Genomic DNA, 12,977 nt, shown 5'->3' with positions numbered 1-12,977 from the left:
TGCTTTTGTACAAGTTAAGCATCATACTTCTAACTTCAATGGGATTCTTTTGAGTAATTTGCCGCCTGGAGCCTTTGGAGTCAGGTGATACATAAATTAAACAAACAAACAAGTAAAATATTTCTTTCTCATGTTGTTAGTAAAGTTTGAGGCTGCTCTTATGAGCAGCCAAGACCAAGCTAGGGCAGCTCAGACTGGCCTTGGCAGCCTATGGGAACTGCCTGGAGCCATGCAGCTCCCAGAGAAGCCAAGTTGGTGGCAAACCCAGCTCAGAAGCCGGGCTCTTAAACAAGCTTCCTTAACATTCCCTTAATCTCATTAAATTGACTTTGTGTTCAGCGTCAGCTGCTTTCAGCCAGAAACACTGATGGGCACCCGCCAGCTGCTGGGGAGATCCCCACAATGGACCTCACACTTGTGTGGTGCATTGTGGGATTTCTGGGGGCTGGGATGATAGGTCCCAACCCCCACACCTCCACGCTGACCGTGGCAGCCGTGGATCGTCTGGGTGCACAATTCGCTCACCCAGCATCTCCACGTGGGTCATCTGTGGGGAATGTGAGCTTCTGCTGTCTGCCCCACCACCTGCCCTCAAGCCCTTTCACTCAACCGTGGGAAAGGGCTCTTTGTATCCTCAGGGGCCACACTGTTGAAAACTTTTCTAGAAAGTGATCCAGAGATCATACATTTATTTTGTAACATAAAGGGATCCCTGAGTGAGTGCTCCGAATCCACCATCTACAGTGATTAGTCAGACCAGTTTTGGAGATTAGTCAGACCAGTTTTGGAGCATCTAGGATCTGACAGAGCATTGATTGCAAGTGTTCATTTTGCACATGCTATGAAATATCTGAAATAGACGTGAATAATTACAGCGTGGATAGTCTCTGGTCCTTACAACCTGATCTCATTTCTCTTTTGAGTAAAACTGTAGACAATAACAACATTATTGTTATTATTACAATTGTTGATATACCACTTTTCAATGAAAAAGTCCTCAAACCAGTTTACAAAGTAAAAGAGTAAGAAGATGATAGGTCCCTCTCCACAAAGCACTTGCAACCTAAAGGGAAAGGCAAGGTAGGAACATAGGAACATAGCAAGCTGCCATATACTAATTCAGACTATTAGTCCATCTAGCTCAGTATTGTCCTCACAGACTGGCAGCGGCTTCTCCAAGGTTTCAGGCAGGAATCTCTCTCAGCCCTATCTTGGAGATGCTGCCAGGGAGGGAACTTGGAACCTTCTGCTCTTCCCAGAGTGGCTCCATCCCCTGAGGGGAATATCTTACCGTGCTCACACATGTAGTCTCCCTTTCAAATGCAAATCAGGACAGACCCTGCTTAGCAGAGGGGACAATTCATGTTTGCTACCACAAGACCAGCTCTCCTTCCTCACACCAGCAGTAGACACTGGAGGAATGTTGTGCTACCATTTATTAACAGGGTCAGTTGCTCTCTCCCTGCTAAAGAGAAGAGAATCACCATTATGAAAATTGAGCCTTTGTTCAGTTGGCAGGCAGATGTGCCGCTTTAAAAAGCCAAACAAACCTATAATTCGATTAAAATTTGGAAGAGCTGCCAAGAGCCAGATGAAATTACACTGACCAAGTTACCCGAAGGCCAAATCTTTAATAAAGATCATTCTGTATTAAAAGTAAATCAATGAAGGGTTCAACATTCCAGGTTTACAAAAAAGAAAAGCAGATATTGCTTTCCATCTTATATAAACTTTATACTGCAGTACTGAATAAAAGAAGTTGCCTTATGCTGAGCTAATATGTAGCGCTGTATAGTCTACTGGAAGCCCTATACTTTTTGCCCGTTTCACATTTATATAGTCTTATATCATCTACTCCACAACCAGTAGTAGCTTTGGAGGTCAATGAGATTGGAGGAATAGATTAGTCCCAACACAATTCCTTTCTCCATGTCTATTTTTAAATAAAGAAATACCTTGGAAGATTCTTTACAGATCTCTCATGTCATGTATCGTTTGGTTCCAACATCCGTATTTTAAAAAGTGTGCCGATTAGGGGTATGCACGAATCAAAATTTGTGGTTCGGTTTGAATTCAGACCAAATACGAACCGAACCACTGCTCCGTGAACCGGTTTGGTTCAATCGACAGGCAGGTCTTGTCCATTTGACCAGACAGGACCACATCCACAGAAGCCGGAACCATGCCACCTTGCAAGCAAATTGCTGGAGGGAGCATCATGTGTTTGGAGTGGTGGCGGCAGCAGCTGGGTCAGTAAGAACTGTAATCTACTTTTAAAAGTGCCCTCTTGCCTCCCCACAACCGCCCTATAGAAGATGTTGCAAGGATTCATCACCAGATTCCCTTTTACAAGCATAGCCCCACGATCCCAAACCGGCCCACCACTGACCAGGCTCGGTTTGGTTCGATCGTGGACTGGACTGCCTCCAGTCTGATTCGTGATTGAGTTGTCGAACCGGCCTGTTCTGAGGCAAAACAGTTCGGGATCAAACAGTTTGAGCACACCCCTAGTGCGGATTCATTTGCGCTTAAGGTGAAAAGTCCATTATCAACTGTGAGTGTTTGCTGGGAATGTTTCTCAAGCTCTTTTTGGTTGTCTGATGACAGTTTGCCTTCCCTGCAGATTTACAAACCTATAAACATTCACATAGCATTGATCGGCCTTGAAGTTTGGTCAGATGGGGATAAGATTGAAGTGAACAAAGCAGCAGGCGTCACCTTAGATCGGTTCTCAAAGTGGAGGAAGGCTGACCTGCTGAAGCGGAAAAAGAATGATAATGCCCAGTTACTCACGTATGTATTGCAGCAGTGAAAGGGAACAGGTGCATCCAGGTGAGCAGCACTGGGATAAAGTTTGGCAGAAGGAGGAGAGCTGGTCTTGTGGTAGCTAGCATAAAGTGTCCCCTTTGCTAAGCAGGGTCCACCCTGATTTGCATTTGAATGGGAGTCTACATGGGTGAACACTGTAAGATATCCCCCTTAGGGGATGGGGCTGCTCTGGAAAGAGCACTTGCATGCAGAATGTTCCACGTTCCCTCCCTGGCATCTCCAGATAGGGCTGAGAGAGACTTCTGCCTGCAAGCTTGGAGAAGCCGAGTCTGTGTAGACAATACTGAGCTAGATGGACCAAAGGCCTGACTCAGTAGAAGGCAGCTTCCTATGATCCTATGGAAATGCAGTGCTTAATTTCTAGACAAAGAAGGGTGGGGGATTAAGCCAGCAGGGAGGGAGCCCTTCTGTCTCTCCTGACAGAAAACCCTGCTTCAAAGTCTGTGACAGGTTGCAGTTGCCCAGCAGTGAAGAGAAAGCACTCTGAACATGGTCAGATATGCTCAGATATCAGAAATGTCCTTTTCCTTATGGTATTACTGCATGCATCCTCTTTCCCCAAGCACATACATCTCAAACACATTGCATTAGAAATGACGTTTGTAGAAATGATGTACAGTATGGTGCATATGTTTGGTGAAGAAACCCAGGCACACACTGCTAGCAGCCCCCACTTCTGACGTGCTCATGCTGGGGAGGGGGTGATTTTCAGTTATCCCCCACTCCCCCTGATGTGACCCAAAAGTAGGTCCCCGAGGGTTGTGCAGCCCGCAGGAGCCCAGTTCTGGGTTGCACAGAGCAGACCACCTGAAGAAAGCAGAAATACTCCTGCTCAGTGGCCAATCAGAGCAGGAAGAGAAAATTCCCTCTTGGATCCCATTAAGGGTGACCAGCCATAGTCTAGGCTGCTTTCAGGTAAACCCAGTGGGAGGGTGGGCAGGGTGCTTCACCCTTACATCCACACTAAAAGAGAGCTGCTGCTTCTATACCTCCACTTTCTGCCTCTCATCCCAGCTCCTGCAGGTAGCAGGCAAAACCACATCACCAATCAAATTAAACCCAGACACCCCACCATTTCTCATTTGCTCCCTGCAGTTATCACTGAGGAGGGTTCCCTGATTTTCCATGAAGTTTGCATGTGGGTAGCTTGATTCTGAGAGACATCACAACTGCAATCCTCTATAATAAAGTCCCTGGGTGTGCGCCCGTGTCCTTCAGTGTCTGCGCCCGTGTCTCCCTCGGCCATTCAGGGCATGCGTGGAGCGCATGCCCAGAACGGCCGAGAGAGAAACGGCCGCAGGCACCAGGCAGCCATGTTGGGACCGGGAGGAGGAGACAGGGCCAGGAGGGGAAATCACGGGGGGACAGAGGCAGCCTGGCCGGAGACTGGGGCAGGGAACAGAGACGGCGGCGGGCCCGGCCCGGCCCAGCCGCTGAGGCCACAGGAGAGCGGTGGGCCGAGAAGAAGCCGGACCGGACGGACCGGACCGAGGGAGAAACGGCCGCAGGCACCAGGCGGCCATGTTGGGGCCATGACCGGACAGGCTGTGGGCAGGGCAGAAGCGGCAGTGGCGGGACCAGCCCTGCCACAGGGGGGGGGGGATGGCGGCAGCGACTGGGGCCAATGGCGGTGGCGGCGGCAGGGCGACGAGTGGTGGTTGCAGGGCCAACCCGGCAGCGGGCGGGCAGCCCGCAGTGGGCCCCGATACCGGGGCAGAAGGTGGGAATGGGGGGAGCGGTGGCTGTCCACCGGACTGAAACCCACGCCGCAGCGTCACCCAGAAGTGGTCCTTGAACAGCATCTCCCGCATGGCGGCGGCTCCTGAAAGGGTGGCGACCCTCCCCAGGTGCAAAAGCGCAGCGAGTGAAGAGGGAGCCGAGGAGGCTGCAGCGGCTCTCAAGAGGCGCCGCTGGCCTCCCCAGCCAAATTCCTCTATTCTTTTTAGCGCCTTCAGCTGCCTGCGTCCGCCCTCCATTAAGCCCTCCATAAAGCCCTCCATTTCACCGATAGCAGCCAACTTTTAAAAATGCAGGGGGAGGGCAAGGGGAGGGGGCAGGGGGGCAGGGGGGAGGGGAAAGGGCAAGAGGGAGTGGGGCAGGGGGAGGGGAAAGGGCAAGAGGGAGTGGGTCAGGGGGGAGGGGGAAGGGCAAGAGGGAGTGGGGTGGGGGAGGGGGAAGTGCAAGAGGGAGTGGGGCAGGGGGAGGGGGGAGGGCAAGAGGGAGTGGGGCAAGGGGGAGGGGGAAGGGCAAGAGGGAGTGGGGAAGGGGGGAGGGGCAAGAGGGAGTGTGGCAGGGGGGAGGGGGAATAGCAAGAGTGAGTGGGGGGAGGGGAGGGGCAAGAGGGAGTGGGGTGGGGGGAGGAGGGGCACGAGGAAGTGGGGCAGGGGAAGGGCAAGAGGGAGTGGGGCAGGGGGAGGGGCAAGAGGAAGTGGGGTGGGGGAGGGCAGGAGGGACGGGGCAGGAGGCTGAGTGGGAGGGGAGGGTGAGAGATTGGGGTGGGAGGGAGGGGAAGAGAGGCAAGTGTGTGGGGCCAGAGGAGACGGTTGGCCCGGCTGGGTGGAGGAGGACGCGGTGCGGCCGATGCGGCGGCGGAACCACAGCCTCGGCCAGAGGAGGCGGTGGGACCGGCCGGGTGGAGTCGGCGGAGGAGGTATGGAGGAGGAGGAGGAGGAGGAGGAGGCTGGCCCCAAAGGTCTACTAGTGCCCATTATTTTAACGGGCTTAAAAATACTAGTATATACCAAGTAGAGTTAGTGGCTCTGTTTGTCTGTAGCAATCACAGATATCATAGATTTTTATTTATTTATTTGCAAGAAAACCCACACTTGGTTTTTCTCCCATCTTTCTTACAGGGGTATTGATTTCACTGGACCGACAGTAGGATTGTCATTCGTTGGAACTATGTGTAACAGCGCCTACTCCGTGGGAGTTGTTCAGGTTGGCTGTGATTTTGGAATTGAGTATTTGGTAGCATTAAGAGGAAAGAGGTCTGAGACAGAGACAAAGAAGGCTTAGAGGTATTCTGTTGTGAAGCTAAACAGATTGGACTGCCATGGCTCCCTTCTCTGGGAGCTATTGTTTTTGTATGTAGATGACAGGTAGGAGTGAGCATCCCACAGCTAATTCTTAATCTCTTCACAACATTATAATAGCCAAGGGAAGTGGTGCTAGTTAAGAACTATGCTGGCCAAGATCCCAGAACATGATCTGAAGGCCCATGATGCAGCACAGGCCTTCTAAAAATGTGCAACCAGGCACAAACCTTGCGGTTCTTTGAGCAAATGTGCAGTTCTAAAAATACATTCGTGCAGTTCAAAAACTGAAGTCTTGCAAAAGTGGCATGATGTTAGAGGACATAAAAAGTGACTAATGATAATGAGGAAAATCAAGTGAGTAGACTAGGCTTCTCTAGAACCTGGACCCTCATCAAATGTACCCATTTCTCTTTCCCCTGCCAAAGATGCTTTCCACAGACTCCACTGCTACTCAATGTATATCACCCACTATTCTGCAAGAGTGCTGTCAGATTCCCCGTTCTGAGGATTTTTTTGCCACTTCTTACTGTCATGGGATGTGACTCTGGTCAACAAAGTCATGGGATATGACTCTGTTCACCGACAAGGAAAATGTGTAGGTGTGTGTTGTAGTGGCACATGCTAAGCGAGCAAATTTCACTCTGCACATATCATTGTGCAGATCTAAATTTTCCTTTGGAAAAAGCCCTGATGCAGCAATTAAGTCAAGCTGGGATTGGTCAGTTTCTTGTTAGGAGTCCTTTGTATGCAGTGTTTCTCAGCCACTGGTCCATGGACCAGAGCCAGTCCGTAAGGAGTTGAGTGCCAGTCCGTGCTAGTCCATGAGGAATTAATCCCCCCAAAACACAATTTTGAGCCGGTGAGTGCCACTGTTGCTAGGAGCTCCCCAGATCTCATTTCTAGGCAGGCAGCCCTCACTGCTGGGATAACGTTCATTTCAAGGAAGCTAAATGAGTGTTATCCCAGCAGTGAGGGCTGCCTGCCTAGAAATGAGTTCTGAAATTGTTTTGGGGGGAGCTTGGGGGTGGGGGAGACCCTTTTACTAACTGCTAGTCCGGGAAACTGCGCACAAAGAAAGCATGACTCCAAAAACGTTGAGAAACACTGCTCTTATGAGTTTCCTCATGGAAGGTCAGTGGGCAAAAGTTCTATGAAATAAAGATGATGCTGTTGAATATGCTATCTGCAGTGAATACAGATAAGAGAGCTGGATAGGAGAGAGGGTCTTGTGGTAGCAAGCATGAATTCTCCCCTTTGCTAAGCAGGGTCCACCCTGGTTTGCATGTGGACCCTGCTTAGACGTAAGTACAGTAAGTACAGTAAGTACAGTAAGATATTCCTCTTAGCGGATGGGGCTGCTCAGCCTTGGAGATGCCACTGCCAGTCTGTGTAGACCAGGCCTGCTCAACTTCGGCCCTCCTGCAGATGTTGGCCTACAACTCCCATAATCTCTGGCTATTGGCCACTGTGGCTGGGAATTATGGGAGTTGCAGTCCAAAAATAGCTGGGGGGGCCTAAGTTGAGCAGGCCTGGTGTAGACAATACTGAGCTAGATGGACAAATGGTCTGACTCAATATAAGGCAGGTTCCTATGTTCTTATGCCTCTATGAATGTTTTCTGAGAAATGTCAGCTGTTTAATGGGACCATCACTTTCTGTTTCCTAGCAAACTGACAACGAATCCACTGCTTTCCTTTCTGCAGGATCACAACACCAACGCAATTGCAATTGGTGCTACTATGGCCCATGAAATGGGTCATAACTTTGGCATGAATCATGATACTAAGGGTTGTTCATGCAGTGCCAAATCTTGCATCATGGCAGCACATATCAGGTGAGGCTACTGTACATGCTGAAAGAGTTGTCAAATCTTGTGATTGCTTTTCAGGGTTACTGATTTTAAGAAATTTGGAATTAACTATGCAGCTCCTCTGCAGCAGAGTGTTCTGCTTATCCTGAGGCCCAATTACATGCTTAACTTGATGCTTACAGAAACTAGTCCCTGTTATGGTATTTCTAGAAAACCAATTTAATGGCCAAGTTAGATATAAAATATGTTAATATACTGCCAGGTAACTTGACATAAGGGAAACAGAAACTATTCTTACATTTGCTAAGATTGCAATCTCACTGTTAATTGTATTTACTGTTACCTTTAATGGCAGTGATGCAGTGGGAGAGGTTGTTGACACTGTGCCTCCTACTGGGCTCCTTCCTGTCACATGTCCTTTTCTCCACTCTGCTTGGGGGTAAAATTAAAGTGCAATTTATTTTAGCAGGTGGGGAAGTGATTGAAGGCACCTGGGAGGAGAGGGATGGGGTGGAGGCAGAGGAGTGGCTGGCATGAGGATGAGGACTGAAGAGGTGCAGGTTGGGATTTTCATTCATGATGGGGATGAGGTAGACCTGGGTAGCCATGGCCTCATAGCCTAACCTACCTCACAGGACTGTTGTGAGAATTAAAAGAAGGAGAAACCTGTATGCCCCTGAACCGCTTGGAGGCAGAGTGACATAAAAAATAATAAGCAAGTCAATGTTGGTAAAGGGGAAAAGCTGTTTTGGACTGTAACCTGAAAGTCCTAATGGGGTTGTGGAAATGCTTGGGCACCTAGAGCCTTACTCCCAGGGGAATCCCCTAAGGCACCATGCTCGTTGTGCGGGACACACGACGAGTGGGACTCCTGGGGGCTGGGGAAACAAATTCTGGCCTCCGCTAATCCATGCTGCATGAAGCAGCACAGATTATATGGGCATGTGACAATATGCCCATGAGACTCTTAAGGATGGTCTGAGGGGAAGGTAGGAGTAACCCGTTTCCCCACCCAACCACCTGTCTGTACAGACAAGAGAATAGCCTCACTGAGTAGGGAAATGGTCTTCCAGCTGGTTTTTCGCTGCGACCACAGTGGCTTTGCAGAAGATGCATGATATTTATTTTTCATTATTATTATTAGAAGCATTTAATATACTGCCCACTCCAAAGACTCTGGGAGGTGTACAATGACATGTAAATAAAGTAACGTTAAAAATTACAATCAAAAATTACATTTAAAATTGCAAACTAAAATAGATAATGGAACAGGTGCCAAGCCCCACAAGGCTTTGAAGGTAAGAACCAGGACTTTAAATTGAATTTGGTAGCGAATGGCTGTCATAAAATAGCCTCTTCAAATGTATGCTGTCCTGAGTGGGTCTAGAAGTCCCATCCCTGGTGCACCACTCACTCCCCCTTCTGCTCTGCTCATGGTTATGACATTCAACTGAACAAATCAATGCAATAAGTTTCATGTCAGGTGCTTCCATGGTTGGCACCCTGGAGCGCCCCAGGCTGCCAATTATAGAAGTGTATTTCATTATGTTCACGGCATCCACCTCTTTGGAGAGACTCTGTAACTGTGAGTAGCATGCGAGGGGAAGTGGGTGAGGCACTGGGAGGTGGGATTTCCAGATCTTCTTTGGACAGTGTACATGAATATGTCTTCCCTTTTACAACATGTCTGTGGAGGGTGCTGGACTTCTCTTAATTTGAGTTCTAATTCCTTACGTTTCTGGGCTATATTATGAAGGAGATAGCTGAACATTTCCCTTTAACAAAAAAAAGTGCTTTGCAGCGTAGGAAGCTGTGATTAGAAACAGAAGATCAGTATTAATGAAGGGTGAAGGGGCATAGGAACATAGGAAGCTGCCATATACTGAGTCAGACCTCACAAAAACCCTTCACAGATATTATGGTTGTTCACATGACCTTGGCAGTGTTGGGAGAGGTGGGCAGGGGAGAAAGGAGGGTTGGACCTACCTTACCCCAGATGGTCTATATTCTCCTCTTCGGTACACCGTCATGTGCCTACACCAAGCCCCCCCAACTGTTTTTGGGCTACAACTCCCATAATCCCCAGCCACAATAACCAATAGCCAGGGATTATGGGAGTTGTAGGCCAACATCTGCAAGAGGAGCCCTGGCCTACATGAGCCATGCTCCTTCCAGTAGTGTAGGCCACTGGAGGCTGGGAAAACGAGTCCCGGCCTCCAGGTATCCCATAATGCACTGCACAGTGAATGCAGTGCATTGGGGGAATTCGCTGTGAGTTGGGCACTCTAGGTGCTTGACTCTGTGTGCGCTCGGGTTACATGCAGCCCGAGTATACACATGACCCTGGCACTGGGGTTGAGGATGCACTCATACCTTCTAAGCCCAGTTAAGGGCCGGGGTTAAAAGTCAGGTTTGCGGTGGAGGACGCACCAGGATTGGCCTTGATCCCAGTACTGCACACAACCCCTTAGCCTGGATTGGGCTGCTTGTGTGCACAGACTCATTGAGTAAGGCTCTTTGCACCAGACTTTGTCTTCTTGGAACACAGAACCTGTTGATAAATTTGTGTACTCTTCTGCAAAGACCCTAGCATTCCTTGCGTCACGTTTTATGCAATGCTGATGAGGCCAGAAAGCCTGGTTTTTGCAAATGCTATGTTACCTTTCTTGACACAATTAAATTGAAATTGTGCGTCATGCACAGTTTAGTGTCCTGAAATTGTTTCTTTGGTATTTCAAGCAGCAGCTTTTGCTTGAGAATTTCAATAAGCAATGGCCGAGGTTTCTGGTGCAACTTTTCTGATCTTTTGAGAAACCCACTTCTGCAAATCGTTTACATTCTGCTGTTTCTTTCAGTTCTTGCTATCTGGCTTGGTGGACATCGTTAACTTCATTACTGTCATTTTATTTTTCATTATGAAATTCATTCACTTGGTTGAGCTTTTGCAGTTACCCATTTTCTCCCTGTATTTATTTTAAGTATTCCTTGGACCCATCTTCAGCTTACTTCATTCTGCTTTGATTGCCTGGAATCATGCTTTGCCCAATGAAGTGGTTTAAGAACAAAAGCTTAAAACTTTTTCTCAGTGCAAAATTATCTTTGTAGTTGCTTTAAAATAGTCCTTAGATAACCATCAGCATCACCCTGATTGGGAGTGGGGGGAAGGAAGGAAAGCCACATTTTGAGATCCTTGATATAAGAACATAAGAAGAGCCCTGCTGGATCAAGCCAAAGCCTATCTAGTCTGGCATCCTGTTTCACACAGTAGACCACCAGATATAGACTATAGTCGGATGTTGGCCTATAGCTCTCATCATCTCTGGCTACTGGACATTGTGACTGGGGACGATGGGAATTGTTGTCCAACAATAGCTGCAGGGCCCTAGGCTGAATTTGCATGTAACGTGGAATTGGACCCATTGGGCCCATGGTTCCATCCCCCCTCCCCCTGCACTTCTGTTCACAGTCAGACATTCAAGAGACCATCCTCTCTGCAGTCAGTCAGTCAGTCAGTCAGTCAGGGGAGCTGGCTGTGTGGGCTTTCTTTGTGCTTGAAGGATAGCCCACACAGCCAATCAGGGAGGGTGGGAGGGACGAGCTTCTCCCCTCAACTCCAGTTTGTCAGAATGCAGCTTCCAGTGCCGGGAGGAGGCTTGAAGCTGCTAAACCTCACTGCAATTCGAGGGTTCAAACTGGAGCCTCATCAGTGTGACCTTGGATTGCACTACGGATGAGACCAGAGTTGGCTGGGTTTGGACATAACGGTAAGGAAAACCGCGGTTCCCTCCATAATCCTTTATTATGTGAATGCAGCCCTAGTCTGATGAGTGTAGAATTGATGCTTCCCTTTCCTTTTTTTTTTTTTAAAACCTACCCCATTTTAGTACTAAATGCTATCAATGTGCTATCACATTGATGTGCCTTGTAGACATCAACTGCTAACTCACAGGCTGCCCATGGATTCCTATTGATAGGCTCTGAATCTTTGGGCTGAAACTAGAGAAACCAACGTGTTGCCATTTTGGATTTTGTTTTACATGTAATGTGTGCTGCTTTCATGGGAGTTGGTCAGCAGGATGTGCTGTCACTCTGGATTCTGCCCCTCATTCAACCAGGGAGTTCCTAGGTGCTTAGAAGATCCTGGGCTCAGGCTCACAGCCCCACTTCTGATTAGTTAGCTTTTCTTAACACAATTTGGATGGCATGAATTGGATTGATTCAGTGCTGACGCATTCATTTCCTTGCAAGTTCCATTTCATGCATCTTGGCTTCTTTGCATGGCTGGTGTAATTGACTGCATATTGGTTTGCTTTCACAGCTATAACCCCCCCTGGAAATTCAGCTCCTGCAGCCTCCAGGATTTTCAGAAATACATTCTGGACCGCACCCCGGCATGCTTAACTAATGTGCCACTGACGAAAGATATTGTTGCAACCCCAGTCTGCGGGAATGACTTTGTGGAGGAGGGAGAAGAATGTGACTGTGGCCCTCCTGAGGTATCTCATTAACCATGTTATTAAAAGGAATTACCAAGAGGTGGCAGTCTTATTGCTCTTCTAGCTTTTTAAGTTATACTGTATTTCCCTGAATCCAAGACTAGTTTTGCCTCCAAGTTCTTTGATGTTAGAAATTGGGAGTTCTCTTAAATTCTGAGTGTTGTTCCTTTTGGGTAAATACAGGTGTGACCTGTTTTTTAAGGGGTCATCTCCTATATGGGTAAATACGCTATGTTGATTATTGAATGGCATAAACATGTATAATCTTAGATTAATGCAAATGTGCATTTGCATTGCTTCATCCTAATTCACATTTGCAAACTTGGTTACAACATTCTAACATCCATGTCTGGAAATCTTAATTCTGAGAGATGATGGTTTCATACGGCTGTTGTGTTTAGTGAATGTTAGATTGATTGGCCAAAGCTGTGCTTCTGATACATCAGTCAGCAGACTTTAAATTTTTAAAACTATTTTTAGTGCAAGTTCTTATAGAACAGGGAGTGCATTCCACAATCTCGGGGCAGTGACCGAGAAGGCCTGTCTCTGTGTAGCCACCAAACGAGTTGGTGGTAACTGGAGACGGACCTCCTCAGATGATCTCAATGGGAGGTAAGGCTTGTAATGAAGAAGATGCTCTCTAAAATACCCAGGGCCTAAGCCATTTAGTGCTTTATAACTAGCACTTTATATTTCGTCTGGAAACCTATTGGGAGTAACATGGTCTTCCCGAGATAACCCAGAGACCAACCTGGCTGCCGCATTCTGAACCAACTGAAGTTTCTGGACTACGTACAAAGGCAGCCC

General features: G+C 48.1%; 1 protein-coding gene across 1 annotated transcript in view; it reads left to right on the top strand.

Annotated features, from left to right (window-relative positions):
• Nucleotides 1-12,977, top strand: part of LOC128333811 (zinc metalloproteinase-disintegrin-like NaMP) — a 54,721-nt gene that overhangs the window by 32,290 nt on the left and 9,454 nt on the right. Inside the window, exons 9-12 of the mRNA XM_053269822.1 lie at nucleotides 2,624-2,793; nucleotides 5,682-5,766; nucleotides 7,568-7,698; nucleotides 11,993-12,170. Of these exons, the coding sequence (XP_053125797.1) occupies nucleotides 2,624-2,793; nucleotides 5,682-5,766; nucleotides 7,568-7,698; nucleotides 11,993-12,170 (564 nt within the window). The remainder of the gene's footprint in view (nucleotides 1-2,623; nucleotides 2,794-5,681; nucleotides 5,767-7,567; nucleotides 7,699-11,992; nucleotides 12,171-12,977) is intronic.

This window comes from Hemicordylus capensis, chromosome 8, assembly GCF_027244095.1.
Source record: "Hemicordylus capensis ecotype Gifberg chromosome 8, rHemCap1.1.pri, whole genome shotgun sequence".
NCBI lineage: Eukaryota > Metazoa > Chordata > Lepidosauria > Squamata > Cordylidae > Hemicordylus > Hemicordylus capensis.
This window is presented reverse-complemented; position numbering and strand designations above follow the sequence as displayed.